This window comes from Cannabis sativa, chromosome 6 (genome assembly GCF_029168945.1).
Source record: "Cannabis sativa cultivar Pink pepper isolate KNU-18-1 chromosome 6, ASM2916894v1, whole genome shotgun sequence".
Classification (NCBI taxonomy): domain Eukaryota; kingdom Viridiplantae; phylum Streptophyta; class Magnoliopsida; order Rosales; family Cannabaceae; genus Cannabis; species Cannabis sativa.
Window position 1 is genome coordinate 13571869 of NC_083606.1, and position 16705 is coordinate 13588573.

The window sequence follows — 16705 nt, forward strand, 5'->3', positions numbered from 1 at the left end:
ATAATTTAATGATCTATATTTTTTATGAAGAAACTCTTTCCTAATTCTGAGTATTTCGATGTCAAAAATTCATGTTTTACAGACTGTCGATTTACAGTTTTTTTAAAAATTTCTTTCCGATATTACCTTAGTAAAAGTGTGATATCTCTCTCGATATCTATTATTTTACAGCGATTCTTGTACTGTTAGAAAGATAATTCAATAATTTATATTTTCTTTGAAGAAACCTTTCCATAGTTCGGAGTTCTTACCAGTCAAAAGTTAGGATCTTTACTCGGTTATGGTATTTCGTTTTAAGTTTCGTTTCAGAAAAAGTGTCTTCAGTAAAAATTCAATATCTCTCTCAATTTTGATCCATTTTAAAAGATCTTTATCTCGTTTTAAAGCTTAGAAAAATAGCTACATTTTTTATGAAGAAAGTATTGTCTAGATCAGGGTGTAACTATTTTTAAAACATTTATTTTTAGGCTGTATTCAGAAATCAGCGTGATCCAGAATTTTAAAGAAACTGTTTTGAGAAAACATGCATAACTCCTAGATTATAGCTCCAATTTTGATGATCTTTATACCGTTAGAAAGGTCTTTCAATTAACTAAAAACTTTGTGAACAGTAGGACTTCTAATTCAAACGTTTTATATGTCAAATTCTAGGTTAAACTTGCTGTACAGTAAGAGTAATAAATATATTGAGTTTATCGGTGGACTAAGGGTTTCACTAATTGTTATAGGGCCTAGAAGGTATCGTAAGAGTTAATTACAGCGGAGTTGAGGTAAGGAAAAATAATTATACTTTATACTTGCTTTTTATATGGTTTGAGTATCTAGTATGACTGCTTGAATAAATTGTATTGAAACTGTGGAATGTGATAGTTTCGGTGAAATAGTGTTTTATCGATGAATTGTATATGGATGTTTAATCATGTTCCAGGTACTTGGAAGTGGTTGGAAACCACACATGTATGGTGATGTGGTAAGTGAGGCAGTGTACGTAAGGGTGCACTGGTTATTGGTACTGCGTTCTGGTTAAGAACGTAAGACACTCCAGATTTGTATGGAAGCTGGAGTGTGATTGTGAGTGTGAGTGTGTGGTATTTCAGTATTTGTGTGGCTGCCTCTATTTATACTTATGATTAGGTTGTTGTATGTTTGATGTATATGTTTGTGCTATGATGTGTGAATGCTGGTACATAGTATTGTGTTTTTCCTTGCGGGCTTTGCAGCTCACCCCTTATTTACCCCCTATGTGCAGATAAGTAAGCCTGTAAGCTTTCGGTGACAAGTTGAGTCTGGGCAGCATGGGGTGTATCTCGTGTGATCATGTAACTGCGTGTGGTCTTGGCCATCTTCCGCTGAAAGTTCTTTTTTTTTAATTTATTAAACTTATCGAGGATGTTGTCGTTTAAATTTTCTATTACTTTTCCCTAAGTGGTAATACTTTATTTTCAACTGGGTACCCATGTTTTGAAAAGTGTTTTTTTTTTAAAAATAAAGGCAACATTAGTATCTTAACGCCAGTTTATTTATGGCATCTTATTTTACGTAAGTAAGGGCGTTACAAAATGGTACCAGAGCCACAGTTACATTGATCTTGAATTCACGCGACATACACACCATCGCTGCAAAGGATCAACTTGTCATCAAGTATGTATGCTTTATATATGTTATGTCTTATATGTTAAATTTGGTTTAGTCTTTATCTTTTGATTTTCCTTTAGTTAGCTAGAAGTTTAGGGTATGGTTAATCGAAACAATTAACTGATTCTTCGGAGTTAGAATTATAGTATAACTCAAACAATTTTCTTATTAGTGTAATTTTTTTTTTATGAGTGAAGATTATTTATTTATTTATTTATTTATTTTACATGGTGAATTGTTGCTTGATGATTTACGTTTTTTTTTTAGTTTATATAATTTAGTGTATAGATATTTCCTTTTTGAGCGAGATACATCTTTGGTTATTTTTCTTATCGATACCATCTCCTTTCTTTTGAAGAACAAGTTAAGGGATTTGATGGAAAACGGTGAACCCAGAAGATCAACCCGCTTGAATGAAAGAGCGGCTGTAAGAGACCGAGCTAGAGGTCGAGGGCGAGGATGTGCTCGCGGTCGAGGCAGGGGAAACCAGCATGTCCCTGCCGAGGCGGTGATCCAGGAGAATCAAAATGCCCCTGTAAATGGACAACAACCAGGTCAAGGTGGGGGTAACCACGAAGTCCCTGCTGGGGTAGTTGGTCAAGAACACCAAAACGCCCCTGTAGTGGTGCCACCACAACAAGAAGATTTGGCGCAAGAAGTTGCTCGTCTCAAGGAAGAAATTAGGAAGCGAGATGAAGAGGCTCACAACCGTCAGGAACAACCCAATCAAGGACAACATCAATTTTTGCCGGTGCAATACATGCCTGTGCCGGAGGGTTGATGGGAACCAATATATGAAAGGTTCCGCAAGCAACACCCACCAAATTTTGAAGGGCTCAGATCCAATGGAAGCTGAGGAATGGTTAAGAACAGTGGAAGGTATTGTTGAGTACATGCGGCTCGGTAACGGAGATAGTGTAGCTTGTGCTGCTAGTTTATTGAAAAAGGATGCCCGCATCTGGTGGGATGTTATTAAACAAACACGGGATGTGGCCGCAATGACCTGGGCTGACTTTGTACAAGTTTTTAACAAAAAATACTACAGTGAAGCAATACGCTCAGCTAGAGTTAATGAGTTCACAAACACGAGGCGGGGTAAGTCTACGATTCTGAGTATGCTCGCCAATTTGACGGATTAGCAAAGTTTGCCACGGATCTGGTTCCTGCGAGTTTATGAGGATTCATCGTTTTACTGAAGGGCTCGACTCCCGAATAAGTCGGGACATAGCGATGTCAGGAGTAAGGGCAACCACGTATGCTGAGGTACTAGAAAAAGCCCTAGAAGCTGAGTTGTGTGAAAGTCGTATACAGAAAGACAATACAGCAAGGTGGGAGGCCAGAAAGGCCAGTAATGGAGGTGGTGATAACAAAAGAAAAGCGCAAGTAACCAACGAACGAAGCCGACAATAGAAACAAGATAGGGTCCAATAACTACAAAGGGAAGAAGCCATATGTGGAGTACCCCCTATGCCCAACATGTGGTCGTAAGCATCCGGGAGAATGTCGGCGAAAGGCAAGACTGTTACAAGTGTGGGCAACCGAGCCACTATAAGAAGGACTGTCCACAAAAAGGTGATCAACTCAAGGATGACAAACTTGTCCCAGCTCGAGTATTTGCACTAACCAGAGGGGAGGCTGAGACTAGTAACACTGTGGTTGCAGGTCAGATTTCTATCTCTGGAAAACTATGTACTGTTTTATTTGATTCTGGAGCTACGCACTCATTTATTGCTTTAAAGATGATAGATAAGTTAGAACTACCGTATGTAAACTTTAGTTATAAGTTCATGACGGAGTTGCCCTCGGGCGAGGTTATGATATCATCTAGAGGAGTGCGGGATGCGCCAATAAGGATTGCGGTACAAGGAACTTAGTGGAGATCCGATAGAGTGGAGATGAGGGATTACGATCTTATCTTGGGTATGGATTGGCTATCACGACATGGAGCAACAATAGCTATCGCCGAAAGAGGACGGTGACTTTCACCCCCGAATACGGGAGAGGCATTCATATTTGAAGGAATCAAAGTCAAGTCAAGCTTACCGCTAGTTACAGCCCTGAAGGCACAAAAGATGATACGTGCGGAATGTCAAGCATACTTGGCCAGCATAGTAGACAAGTCCAGAGAAACCACCCTCAAGCCAGAGAATGTCCACATAGTATGTGAATTCCAAGAAGTTTTTCCGGAAGACCTACCAGGGCTACCCCCAGATAGAGAGATAGAATTTGTGATTGAGTTAGCGCCAGGCACAGCACCAATCTCGAGGGCTCCATACCGCATGGCTCCCAATGAATTGAAGGAATTGAAGGCTCAACTACAAGATCTTTTAGACAAGGGGTTCATTAGACCTAGTTACTCACCTTGGGGTGCGCCAGTGTTGTTCGTCAAGAAGAAGGACGGTAGTATGCGGATGTGTATAGACTATCGAGAGCTGAACAAAGTGACTATAAAGAACAAGTATCCCTTGCCTCGCATCGATGATTTGTTTGATCAGTTACAAGGGGCGATCGTCTTTTCAAAGATCGACTTGAGATCTGGGTACCACCAATTGAAAGTCCGAGAGGAAGATATAGCAAAGACGGCATTTCGAACACGGTATGGGCATTATGAATTTCTAGTGATGTCATTTGGGTTAACCAATGCCCCAGCAGCCTTCATGGATTTAATGAATAGAGTATTCAAGGAATATCTTGACAAGTTTGTGGTGGTATTCATTGATGACATACTCATTTATTCAAGGACAATGGAAGAGCATGAGGAACACTTAAGGCTAACTCTAAGTAGACTCAAAGAGCACCAATTGTACGCCAAATTCAAAAAGTGTGAGTTCTGGTTGGAGAAAGTGGCGTTTCTAGGCCATATAGTGTCCAAAGATGGGGTAGAGGTGGACCCTGCGAAAATTGAAGCAGTGAAGAGCTGGCCAAAACCAAAAACCGCAAGTGAGGTTCGGAGTTTTCTCGGACTAGCTGGATATTATAGGAGATTCGTTGAAGGGTTCTCAAAAATAGCCACACCATTGACGAATTTGACTCGAAAGCAACAAAAATTTGCATGGACAGATAAATGTGAGGAAAGCTTTCAGACATTGAAAGATAAACTCATAACGGCACACAATCTGTGTGTTCCAACTAACAAAGACAAATTTGTAGTATATTGCGACGCATCAAAGCAAGGGCTCGGCTGTGTGTTGATGCAGAATGAGAAGGTGGTAGCCTATGCCTCTAGGCAGCTAAAGGAGTATGAGACAAGGTACCCAACTCATGACTTAGAGTTGGCAGCAGTGGTCTTTGCATTGAAAATCTGGAGGCACTACCTCTATGGAGAGAAGTATGAAATATACACAGATCACAAAAGCCTAAAATACTTCTTTACGCAGAAAGAGCTCAACATGAGACAGAGGCGGTGGTTGGAACTAGTAAAAGATTACGATTGTGAGATACTGTACCATCCTGGAAAGGCTAATGTAGTGGCGGATGCACTTAGCAGACGCAACTATGCAAGCTTATCAATGTTAAGGGCATTAAAAGTGCCGTTGCAACAGGAAATCGAGAGATCTGGAATAGAGTTAGTAACAGGAAAGCTAGCTAACCTCACAATTGAATCAAATTTATTAGAGAATATCAAAGAAGAACAAGCCCAAGATGGGTTTTTAATCAAGAAGCGGGTCGAACTACAAAATGGGAAAGTCGGGGATTTCTCAGTTAATGAAGAGGGTATTCTACTATACAAGGCAAGGGTGTGTGTACCTAAGAAAGCGGAGTTGCAATCAAAAATCTTACAAGAGACGCACACTACACCCTATTCTTTACACCCAGGATCAACCAAAATGTACAACGATCTGAAAGGTAGGTATTGGTGGCCGGGTATGAAAAATGATATAGCAGAATTTGTAGCAAAATGTCTTACCTGCCAGCAAGTTAAGGCCGAACACCAGAGACCTGCAGGGCTGTTGCAATCTCTTGATATTCCTGAGTGGAAATGGGAAGATATTGCTATGGATTTTGTGACAGGGTTAACGAAGAACAGCAAACAACAGGATTCCATCTGGGTGATTATCGACAGACTCACTAAATCAGCACATTTTTACGCTCGTGCGCACTAATTACAATGCAGAGCAATATGCTGAACTGTATGTAAAAGAAATTGTAAGGCTACACGGAGTCCCAAAGACCATTGTATCTGATAGAGGTTCAGTTTTTACTTCTAAGTTTTGGGAAAGTGTGCAAAGTGCTTTGGGCACAAAACTGAAGTTGAGTACAACATTCCACCCTCAAATTGATGGACAATCAGAACGAACTATTCAAATACTAGAAGACATGCTACGAGCTTGTGCGTTGGATTTCCCAAGTAACTGGAGCAACTATTTGCCACTAATGGAGTTCTCGTACAACAATAGCTATCAATCTACAATAGGGATGGCACCCTATGAAATGTTGTATGGGAGGAAGTGTCGATCACCACTACCTTTGGGATGAGGTTGGCGAAAAGCGATACTTAGGCCCAGACCTAGTAAGAGAGGCCACTGAAGCGGTAGAAAAGATTCGAAATAGAATGGTAACTGCACAAAGCCGCCAGAAAAGTTATGCCGACGCAAAGAGACGGAATGTGGAATTTGCAGTGGGTGATAAAGTGTTCCTTCGAGTGTCACCTATGAAAGGGGTTATGCGTTTTGGAAAGCGAGGAAAGCTAAGTCCAAGATTTATAGGTCCTTCTGAGATATTGGACAGAGTGGGACATGTAGCTTATCGACTGGCATTGCCACTAGTATTAGCTGAGACGCATAATGTGTTCCATATTTCTATGCTACGAAAATACGTGTCGGATCCATCACACGTGCTGAACTATGAAAGAATGGAGCTAAAGCAGGACTTGAGTTATGAAGTGCGACCAGTTCGCATTATAGAGAGAGGAACGAAGGAGTTAAGGTCCAAAAGTATTCCTCTAGTAAAAGTTCTGTGGAGCAACCGTTCAGAAAGGGAGGCCACGTGGGAAATGGAGGGAGACATGAAAGAACGGTACTCGAACTTTTTGGTAAGTCTAATTTCGAGGACGAAATTTCCTTTAAGGAGGGTAGAATGTAATATCCAGTTTATATACATATATTGGTATTTGGTATATTAAGTGTGATACAATTAAATTATTATTATTATTATTATTATTATTTTTATTATTATTATTATTATTATTATTATTGTTGTTGTTGTTGTTGTTGTGCGTGTGTGATTAGAAAAAAATGATATATATATATATTAAATAGTGAGATAAATAAATAGTGAAGCATTAGATTAGTTAGTTAGTTTAAAATTTAAAATTTAAATTTAAATCAGCATAATTTTATCGGATTAGTTAGATATTTATTTTTAAATTTAAACCTATTATACGATATGTTATATACGTATATACTCTAGAACCCTAGCAGCCAGATAGTATCGTATTCCTTTATTCTCACCATCTCTCAATTTCCTTTTTTTTTATTCTCTCTATTGAACCAAATCAATTGTTTTAATCTTAAGAGCTTCGGGGTTAGCAATCAACCGATCATCGTTCCGTGTCTTCGAAATCTTCAGGTAAAATTCGTACTTGTTTTTATTTTCGTTTTCAGAGAAATAGGCTTTCATAAAACTATCATATCTCTCTCCCCATAGGTCCGTTTTCAGTGATCTAGGTACCGTTTTAAAGATAATTTAATGATCTATATTTTTTATGAAGAAACTCTTTCCTAATTCTGAGTATTTCGATGTCAAAAATTCATGTTTTACAGACTGTCGATTTACAGTTTTTTTAAAAATTTCTTTCCGATATTACCTTAGTAAAAGTGTGATATCTCTCTCGATATCTATTATTTTACAGCGATTCTTGTACTGTTAGAAAGATAATTCAATAATTTATATTTTCTTTGAAGAAACCTTTCCCTAGTTCGGAGTTCTTACCAGTCAAAAGTTAGGATCTTTACTCGGTTATGGTATTTCGTTTTAAGTTTCGTTTCAGAAAAAGTGTCTTCAGTAAAAATTCAATATCTCTCTCAATTTTGATCCATTTTAAAAGATCTTTATCTCGTTTTAAAGCTTAGAAAAATAGCTACATTTTTTATGAAGAAAGTATTGTCTAGATCAGGGTGTAACTATTTTTAAAACATTTATTTTTAGGCTGTATTCAGAAATCAGCGTGATCCAGAATTTTAAAGAAACTGTTTTGAGAAAACATGCATAACTCCTAGATTATAGCTCCGATTTTGATGATCTTTATACCGTTAGAAAGGTCTTTCAATTAACTAAAAACTTTGTGAACAGTAGGACTTCTAATTCAAACGTTTTATATGTCAAATTCTAGGTTAAACTTGCTGTACAGTAAGAGTAATAAATATATTGAGTTTATCGGTGGACTAAGGGTTTCACTAATTGTTATAGGGCCTAGAAGGTATCGTAAGAGTTAATTACAGCGGAGTTGAGGTAAGGAAAAATAATTATACTTTATACTTGCTTTTTATATGGTTTGAGTATCTAGTATGACTGCTTGAATAAATTGTATTGAAACTGTGGAATGTGATAGTTTCGGTGAAATAGTGTTTTATCGATGAATTGTATATGGATGTTTAATCATGTTCCAGGTACTTGGAAGTGGTTGGAAACCACACATGTATGGTGATGTGGTAAGTGAGGCAGTGTACGTAAGGGTGCACTGGTTATTGGTACTGCGTTCTGGTTAAGAACGTAAGACACTCCAGATTTGTATGGAAGCTGGAGTGTGATTGTGAGTGTGAGTGTGTGGTATTTCAGTATTTGTGTGGCTGCCTCTATTTATACTTATGATTAGGTTGTTGTATGTTTGATGTATATGTTTGTGCTATGATGTGTGAATGCTGGTACATAGTATTGTGTTTTTCCTTACTGGGCTTTGCAGCTCACCCCTTATTTACCCCCTATGTGCAGATAAGTAAGCCTGTAAGCTTTCGGTGACAAGTTGAGTCTGGGCAGCATGGGGTGTATCTCGTGTGATCATGTAACTGCGTGTGGTCTTGGCCATCTTCCGCTGAAAGTTCTTTTTTTTAATTTATTAAACTTATCGAGGATGTTGTCGTTTAAATTTTCTATTACTTTTCCCTAAGTGGTAATACTTTATTTTCAACTGGGTACCCATGTTTTGAAAAGTGTTTTTTTTTAAAATAAAGGCAACATTAGTATCTTAACGACAGTTTATTTATGGCATCTTATTTTACGTAAGTAAGGGCGTTACAATTAAAAAAAAAACTATTTATTAATATATAAATTCATTCATTTGCTCTTTTAGTGAAATATTTTTTTGAAAAAATCACTATTGGATTCATAACAAAGGAAAATAAGACAATTAATGGAGTTGGGAGGGTGTCTCTTTCTACATTCATTAAGCATTCTCCTCTCTGTCCTGCATCTTGCCTTCTCTCCTTCGTCCCTTTTTAAACTAGTCTATGTGAAGTCTCCTTTTCAAATGTCTCCCTTCCTTATAACCTTTGCTTGTCGCCTGTGTCTCGTGCGAATCTTTTGTTTGACCTTTTTCCTTATTTCTTTCCTCTCTTAACCATTTCTTAATTTTTTTTCTTGTTGTGTCTGTTGGGTTTTGTGCCCTAAATAAAATCAATTTCAATATATAATCAGATTTACTAATTAATAAAAGATTAGAAATTGCATTATATGTTCTATGTTTCACATAATTTATTTCATGATTATACTTAATGTATAAATTCTAATAAGTCCAGAACATATATAAATATATGTATATATATATTTGTTCATGATTATAGTGTCGTCAGAACAGTGGAATATATTATATGCTCAAAAGTTTAATTCCCGTGATTTGTCAGTTCACTGGTTTTAGACTGGCATGATAATCGGCGAGGTATACTTACACCTTGGATAAGTGTTTTTCAGAGTATTGGTAAAGCTTACCAGTATCGGATGTATGGAGTATACATTGGAAGGGACCAATATTAAACTTGGATAAGATATCATAAACTTAACGTATATTTCTAAGTCAATATCAATGGTTCACTACTACAAAAGGCCAAATTCGTGACGGTCCCAAAAACGCTTTTTTTGGGGACCCGTCGCTAAAAAAATTATCTGAGTGTTTAAAAGCGTCGCCTATATTGTACTATAGGCGACAGTTTTTAACACTCGTAAACAATAGGCGACGATTAATAAATGTAGAGAAAAAATTAAAAAAAAAAATTGATGCACTATTCCCCACGATTTAGAACCGTCGGGCAAAGTATTCGCCACAGTTTTAAAACGTGGCTCATTCTTTGCCCGACGGTTCAAAACCGTCGGGTATAAGGTTAAATAAAATTAGATTTTTGCTTTCCCCCCATTTTGCCTTATTATTCCCTCCATTTATTTGCTTCCATCTATCAGACCCTCACCCACTCACTCACTCCATCTCACTCTCTCGATCTCACTCACTCTATCTCCCTCTCTCGATCTCACTCACTCTATCTCGATCTCACTCACTCTATCTCCCTCTCTCGATCTCACTCACTCTATCTCCCTCTCTCAATCTCACTCATCTATCTCCCTCTCTCTCTCTCGGGCTTGGGTTATGGTGTCACTCAAACCCAATTTTTCCACACTCCACGCCCTACAAAGAGGAAGAATAAAGATGAGGATAATGAAGCATTGTCACATATGGATAAGCGACTCCTTGAGATAGAGGAGAGTAATAGACAGCTTAAAGAACAAATGGCTGCACTCCTGCGTATAGTTCGTTCTCAGCATAGTGGTGTTGCGGGTACATCACATGCGTCTGGTTCGGGTGTTGGAGGAGAATCAAACAAACTAGCCCGTGATGATGACATTGTTTCTGCTCCTGAAGCACAATTACAAAGTCCTGCCCATGTCTCTGCTCCACAACAACCGAGTACACTGCATGCTGAGAAGGTAACCGCTCCACTAGCTCCACCGCCACATACCGATGGCATTTCAGAAAAGGTAATCTCAATATTACTTTTTAATTTGTATTGTCAATTTAAAAATTGTATTGATTCATTTTTTTTTTTTTTTAATTTGGAAATATAGAAATATCCATGTTGGATGCATGTTCGGTTGGAGCCTAGTGGATTGTCATTGAAAGTTGCTAAGGGATTCATGGTGAAGGAGCAATATTTGAAGAATGACAAGTTCTCAGTCCAGGGTTCTGATTTCCTCTACAAGGATTATCGTCGGTTTTTCATCGATGAAGTCAATGTAGAAAATGCCCGTCTTCCATGTCCCGTCGTTCAAAATGGATACACCACTGTAGGTCATGCTGTAGGACTTTATGTAGCATGGCTAAAGGACTACATTACGCCAGTTGGAGTAGAGTTGGTATGTTTTAATTAATTCCCTTAACTTAATATGTTTATTGATTAGTTAAAAACTCTAACTTAATTGTTTTGTCTTCTATATAGACGCAACACCCCAATAACCAAATGCAGAAGAAGCAACCTGTGAGTGGAAAAGGACAAGTATCTGAAGAATTACTTGGTCCTCGAACACAGCCTCAAAAAACACCAGAGAGGCCAAGTAAAAAGGGTCGCTACGTTGCACCAAAAAGGACTTCAATAATCAACAACTTTTTTAAGTTACTCAACATGTGGCCAAAAACAACAACAATCCACTTTGAGGCCAGCAAGGATTTATTTGGGGTTGAAAACGACTCGATATGGCTTCCAACAATTGACATCAAGGAATTGTGCCAAATGAGATTTTTAGGAGCCTAACCTATTGCAATCTGGTGCAAGTATGATATCCAATTCTTATTAAACTTGAAAATTTGTTTTGAGAGCTTGTTATTAATTGTGTGTTTTTAACAGGTTTTTGAAGGAACGGTTGCTAGATGTTAATGGATTAAGCAGACTATATGCATTTTTAAATCTTGGGGCCATTGCCTCTGATGCTGGCGATTATAATGCCCGTTCTCGAGCACTGCGCAAACGTATTCTTGAAATTGATAATCCGGCTAAATGGATTATTGCCCCCTACAACAATTAGTAAGTAAATTTAAAATTTATAGTTTCATAATTTATGGTTAATCTGACATGTTTGTTTGTGTAGTAATATGTATCATTGGATGGTTGTACTTATCCAACCAAGTACACATACAGTAGCGTACTTGGATTCCAACAATGGATATGTACCAGAAGATTTAAAATACATTGTTAACACGTAAGTTCTATACATGCCTAAAATCTTAAGCAATCTGCTAACTTTATCCTTTTCTTTTGTTGTTGATTAGGACATAGTAATTGCATGTAGACATAGTAAATTTATCAACCAAGTGTTAAGAACCAATGCATATTTATTGTACTTAATATATGTGAAGATTGAATATGAAAAGTTTTTGAAAGAGAGAGTAAGAATGTTTGATTTCTTTTGTGGCTGTTTAATTATATATCGATTCCTCTAGTTATGAATGTGAGACTCATACAATACTCTATTTTTAAATTTGTAAGTAAAGACACATTAAATACCACAAAATTTGTTTTTTTTTTCTTTCTTTTCCTTATATACATATTAAATACAATTATAGGTGTTCTGAATAAGTGTGTAATATTTTATATGCTAATTTCACTTTTTGTGTAGGTCGCTCAACATAGTTAATAAAAGCTTAACTAACCGCAATGACCGTCCCATTGAGTGGATAACTCCGATATGTCCACAACAACCAGACAGGAAGCAATGTGGATATTATGTCATGAAATTTATTGAGAGTTTCATGAACGAAGAAGATCCAATACGCCGAGTGAGAGAAATGGTAAAACTTATCTTCTCGTAGTCATTATATATTACACAATAATACGTAAACATAGTAATGATAGTCTATTGTAAGCTTCTCTTTCACTAATTTCGTGGTAGTTAGCTAGGACTTAGTATAATGTATAAGGTCTTTTACTAATTAATATGTAATTTCTTTCAATTTTTTTTTTTTGCAGGGTAAGAGCGATCCGTACTCAAATGACGAGATGAATATTTTGCGTGATCAGTGGATTGAATATGTTCGAGCACAAGCAGTGCGACAAGGGCTTTTACAATGATCAGTTTCTGTTTTTGTTTATACTTTATCCTAACTAATTAGTGACAATATACAGTAAAAATTAATTAATGTAGGGAAAATTTTACTATGTAAAACAGGATCTGTTTAAGTTTCACTAATGACAATATATATACTTTATCGTAATTATTTTTTTCTTTTTTTTTTTACAATCCAATGACTGGCAAAAATCGTCGTTGAAAAATACAAAATTTATAATTAGATTGAAAACATTAAATGCCATGGTTTAAATCTGTGGCTTATACTAAAGGCCACGGTTTTTACCTGTGCCTACAACATTATAGGCCACGGTTTTAAAGTGTGGCCTATATATAGTATAGGCCACGGTTTTTAACCGTAGCCTATAGTATAGGCCACGGTTTAAAACCGTCGCCTATAGTGTTTACTATAGGCGACGGTTTTAAACCGTGGCCCATACTATTTTCCCGACAGTTTTCAACCGTCGTTAATTTTACCCAGTTTTCGCGACGCTCGTATAGGCGACGGTTTTATGAACTATCAGGAATTCTTTGGCCGACAGTGTAAAACCGACGGGAATTTGAGATTTTTTAGTAGTGGTTGATCTTAGGTCTATGAATCTTAATCACTACCTTATATTTTAGAGTTTATATATTTATATGTTTCAAATATTTTTTAAAGAAAGTGTCAAAGATATTTCGATAATACTTGAATCATACGAGAGGATAATTATTACAAAAAATGAAAGATCTTCTCAATGCACTAAAAATAACTTTTGACAATTATTTTGGTGTAATCAACAAAGTAAATATAAAAAAAAACGTAAAATATGGAAGTAACATATTTTGAGAAAAATAAAATAAAAATAGTATTTTAAATTATATAAAATGCGCGCGAAGCGCGCGGATACATTATCTAGTATATGTATATATTAAAAAGTTGCATATCAAATAATGAAATAATACGTCAAAAAAATTAATGAAATAATTAAAGCTTAATCACAAGCTATTTTGGGATCCAATCTTAAAGTTAAGTCGTCTTAACCAAATTGAGTGCAACACCATGTGAATCACATCAAACGGTTGAGCCGGTCTATTTAACACAAAATGTTTCTTTACTTGAGAAACCTTATTATATAATCTCAAGTACTTCTCATTTGGAATGCCATTTAAAATGTTCTTGATTTCAGGTATTTTAGAGATCGGGATTTGTACAGTAAATTGACTCCAATCAAGTACATCACTAAATGGTAATGAGTAACTATCCGAGATAATAACTGGGACACACCCTGCATTGATTGCCTCGACTACTCTTGGGCTAGCTACTTCGTACCCACTCGGGCATAAGCAATACTTTGCCTTGCCCATTAGCTCGGTGTAGTTTAGCTCTTTTGGTACCTTTTCAAAGACTTGGATATCACTGTCTTTGTCTTTCCATTGTTGGAACAAGATCTCTCTAATGTATCCATGGAGTCCACCAGCGAAAAAGGCCAAGTTTGTGCGTCTGTGAGGGGCTTGGCCTAAATTTGGTGGACCTAAAGTTCCATGACTTAAATAGATTTCAGGCAACGAGACATCTCTTTTGGGTTCGAATCCTTCAGAAATGTTGGCATTGCATAGAACTCTCATGAAGTGTTTAAAGAGCCGAGGTTGTTTTTCATATGATACTTGTGGACCCTAAAATGAATTTTACGTACAAAAATCCAATCACTCTTTAAGTATAAATAAATCAATTTCTGGTGAAGACATGCTTACATATGGGCATATATATATATATAGAGAGAGAAACTTAATAATGAGTAACTTACCCAATCATGGCAGGAAAGCATAAAATGGTCAGCACCGTGGCTTGTATTCCAAAATGGGTACTTATTAGCCACAACACCAACATAATCATTCATAACTCGACAGAGGCGATCTCGTTTGTAGTCATCTGGGTAAATAACAGGGCTATAAATAAACTTAATGATGTTAGCCACACTTATGGGCATAAAAAATGTGTGTGCCTCCTCTGGATGTTTAGCCCTGAAAGGGCTCTCTTCACTCTCTATTTCTTCTATGAACTGTCCCTCAATAGCATAGATGTTATTCATTGGACCCATGTGATATATTGGCCGTTCTCCTTCTTTATAGCTCCACACTTTGAATCTCTTCACCATCTCTATATGACTCCTAATTTGTCCCCCACAAACAAAATAATGTACATTGATAAGTTAAAACATTTGCACATTATTTTTTGGTGTCAATTTATGTATAAGGAACAATTAAAAAGTACTATATATATACTTACTGATGGAAAGCATATGGGTTTCTGTATATGGAACCTCTTGGTATAATGCTCTCATTCTTATCAGACTTAAAACTTTTGGAAGTAATGGCTTGACGAATAGCTACTCTAGCCTTCACCAAATCATACTCAATTCTCTCCAACCTACTCTTCTTCTTCTTGATTATGGTCTGCTCAAAACAAAAATACACAATCATTAATTAACTCAGTTATGTATATTAGCTTCTAACAAATGAAACTAATTAAAGCAATGATTCATTGATGTTCACCTTGTCAGGTGGAATTGTATCATTGGTGTTAGAAATATGATGATAAGTGATAAGAGGAGGAATAGGAGTAATAGTACTGGTGGTGTTATTGTTATTAAAAGGAGAAGACAAAGTGTGTATGATAACCTTGTTTTGGGTTATATTATTTTGGGATAGGAATGGAAGAAGAAAAAGAAATATCAAAGTTGAAAGTAACAACAAAGCTTTGGACAGGCTTAAGGTTGAAGCCATGGCCTCCGGTGGCCGGAATAATTGATCGATCTATCGATTTTTACTAACTTTAACTTTTTCCCCATATATTTGTTGCCTAATTTATATAGTACTAGTTACTTTTTCACATGCTTAGTTACACATTACAGTCGAATTCCCTAAAAAAAAAAATACAAGAAAAAAATATATGGTCTTCTACCATTTCTTGAGATATAATAATTTAATCTAAGAGAAATAAATTCAAAACTCACACTGCGTGAAATTAAAAATATGTAACTAACGGTCTTCTACTCAAAGTGTTTGGGCAAAACTTATGTATATTTAAATAGAATCTGAAAACTTTGAAGCTCACCTCACGTGTTGCATTAATAGAATGATATACATCAAAAAAAATATAAGTTTTGTCCAAGTAAGTAGTATTATATTTCTTGTCCTTTTTCGGTTAATATATATATTGTCCTCTCACATTATTAACATTAGCTATTTTTTAATTTTTATTTTTGAAAATAATGTTAGCTACTTAATTTTGAAAGTTGAAAGGGATCGCATGGATCACAAATTTCTTGAACCTAATGCTCTTTGATTGAACCACAAGCAATAGTAATAATTATTGGAGTCCTAGAGAAGCAATGGAAACCCACGTGATCCGAGAAAATGCACAAAATCTCATGTCAATTCCTTGGGAATAAATTTGAAATTATATAAATCCAAAACTTATAAATTTGAAAACTTTCTACTTAGCCTCTTTTGAGCTGAGATTTCTGCAACTATTTTTGTGCATTCTTTAACTTGGTATCAGAGCAATAAAAAGGCTCGTACCAATGTCTGCTCACTCTCAGACTCCCCAGGGAATCATCACTGCTGTAGCAGGTGCGCATTATAAAAAATCTTACTTTTAGTCACAATTAACTTGTGATTAAAAATGAAAAAATTGTTACTAATTATAAATTATTATTCCTACGTTGTGACTAAAAAATCTATGGCTAAAAGTATTAGTCACAAAAATCAAAATTTATTGTGACTAAATGTATTTTCGGTCACGATACTTGTTGTGGCTAAAACTAAATTAGTGACAATTTGTAACTAAATACTATATTTAGTCACAAGTAATTTTTTTGTTGTGACTAAAAGTCACATTTAGTCACAAATTTTTTTGTTGTGATTAAAAGGTTGTCACTAAAAAGTGACATTTTTTTTTGTAGTGGCTGCTAGCTCACTAGGCCCTTTTACCCAATCAACCTAAACACAACCCTTTAACACACTCAACCAACCTTTTCCTCTAAAG

General features: G+C 36.2%; 3 protein-coding genes and 1 long non-coding RNA gene across 5 annotated transcripts; 3 read left to right on the forward strand and 1 right to left on the reverse strand.

Annotated features, from left to right (window-relative positions):
* The first annotated feature begins 245 nt into the window (after positions 1–245).
* Positions 246–2714, forward strand: LOC133028953 (uncharacterized). Of its 2 annotated transcripts, none has more exons than XR_009688301.1 (2): positions 246–770; positions 1250–1665. XR_009688301.1 is itself a non-coding variant. In XM_061117094.1 (2 exons), the coding sequence occupies exon 2, from the start codon at positions 2012–2014 to the stop codon at positions 2414–2416; it is 405 nt and encodes a 134-aa protein (XP_060973077.1). In that variant the 5' UTR covers positions 246–770; positions 1994–2011; the 3' UTR covers positions 2417–2714. The 2 variants fall into 2 exon arrangements, 1 of the variants encoding a protein (XP_060973077.1); XM_061117094.1 differs by lacking the exon at positions 1250–1665 and adding an exon at positions 1994–2714.
* Positions 2715–6669: 3955 nt separating this feature from the next.
* LOC133038786 (uncharacterized) lies at positions 6670–8560 on the forward strand. The gene is made up of 2 exons (XR_009688302.1): positions 6670–7203; positions 8044–8560. It is a non-coding gene; the product is annotated as an uncharacterized LOC133038786 (long non-coding RNA).
* A 3052-nt stretch (positions 8561–11612) lies between these two features.
* On the forward strand, positions 11613–12796 carry LOC115724561 (uncharacterized). Its single transcript, XM_061117876.1, has 3 exons — positions 11613–11811; positions 12229–12400; positions 12579–12796. The coding sequence occupies exons 1-3, from the start codon at positions 11705–11707 to the stop codon at positions 12678–12680; spliced, it is 381 nt and encodes a 126-aa protein (XP_060973859.1). The 5' UTR covers positions 11613–11704; the 3' UTR covers positions 12681–12796.
* Positions 12797–13561: 765 nt separating this feature from the next.
* On the reverse strand, positions 13562–15562 carry LOC115694968 (probable glycosyltransferase At5g20260). The gene is made up of 4 exons (XM_030622071.2): positions 15211–15562; positions 14945–15111; positions 14463–14826; positions 13562–14331 (listed from the first exon to the last, which is right to left on the reverse strand). The coding sequence occupies exons 1-4, from the start codon at positions 15439–15441 to the stop codon at positions 13654–13656; spliced, it is 1440 nt and encodes a 479-aa protein (XP_030477931.1). The 5' UTR covers positions 15442–15562; the 3' UTR covers positions 13562–13653.
* Between the last annotated feature and the right edge of the window lie 1143 nt (positions 15563–16705).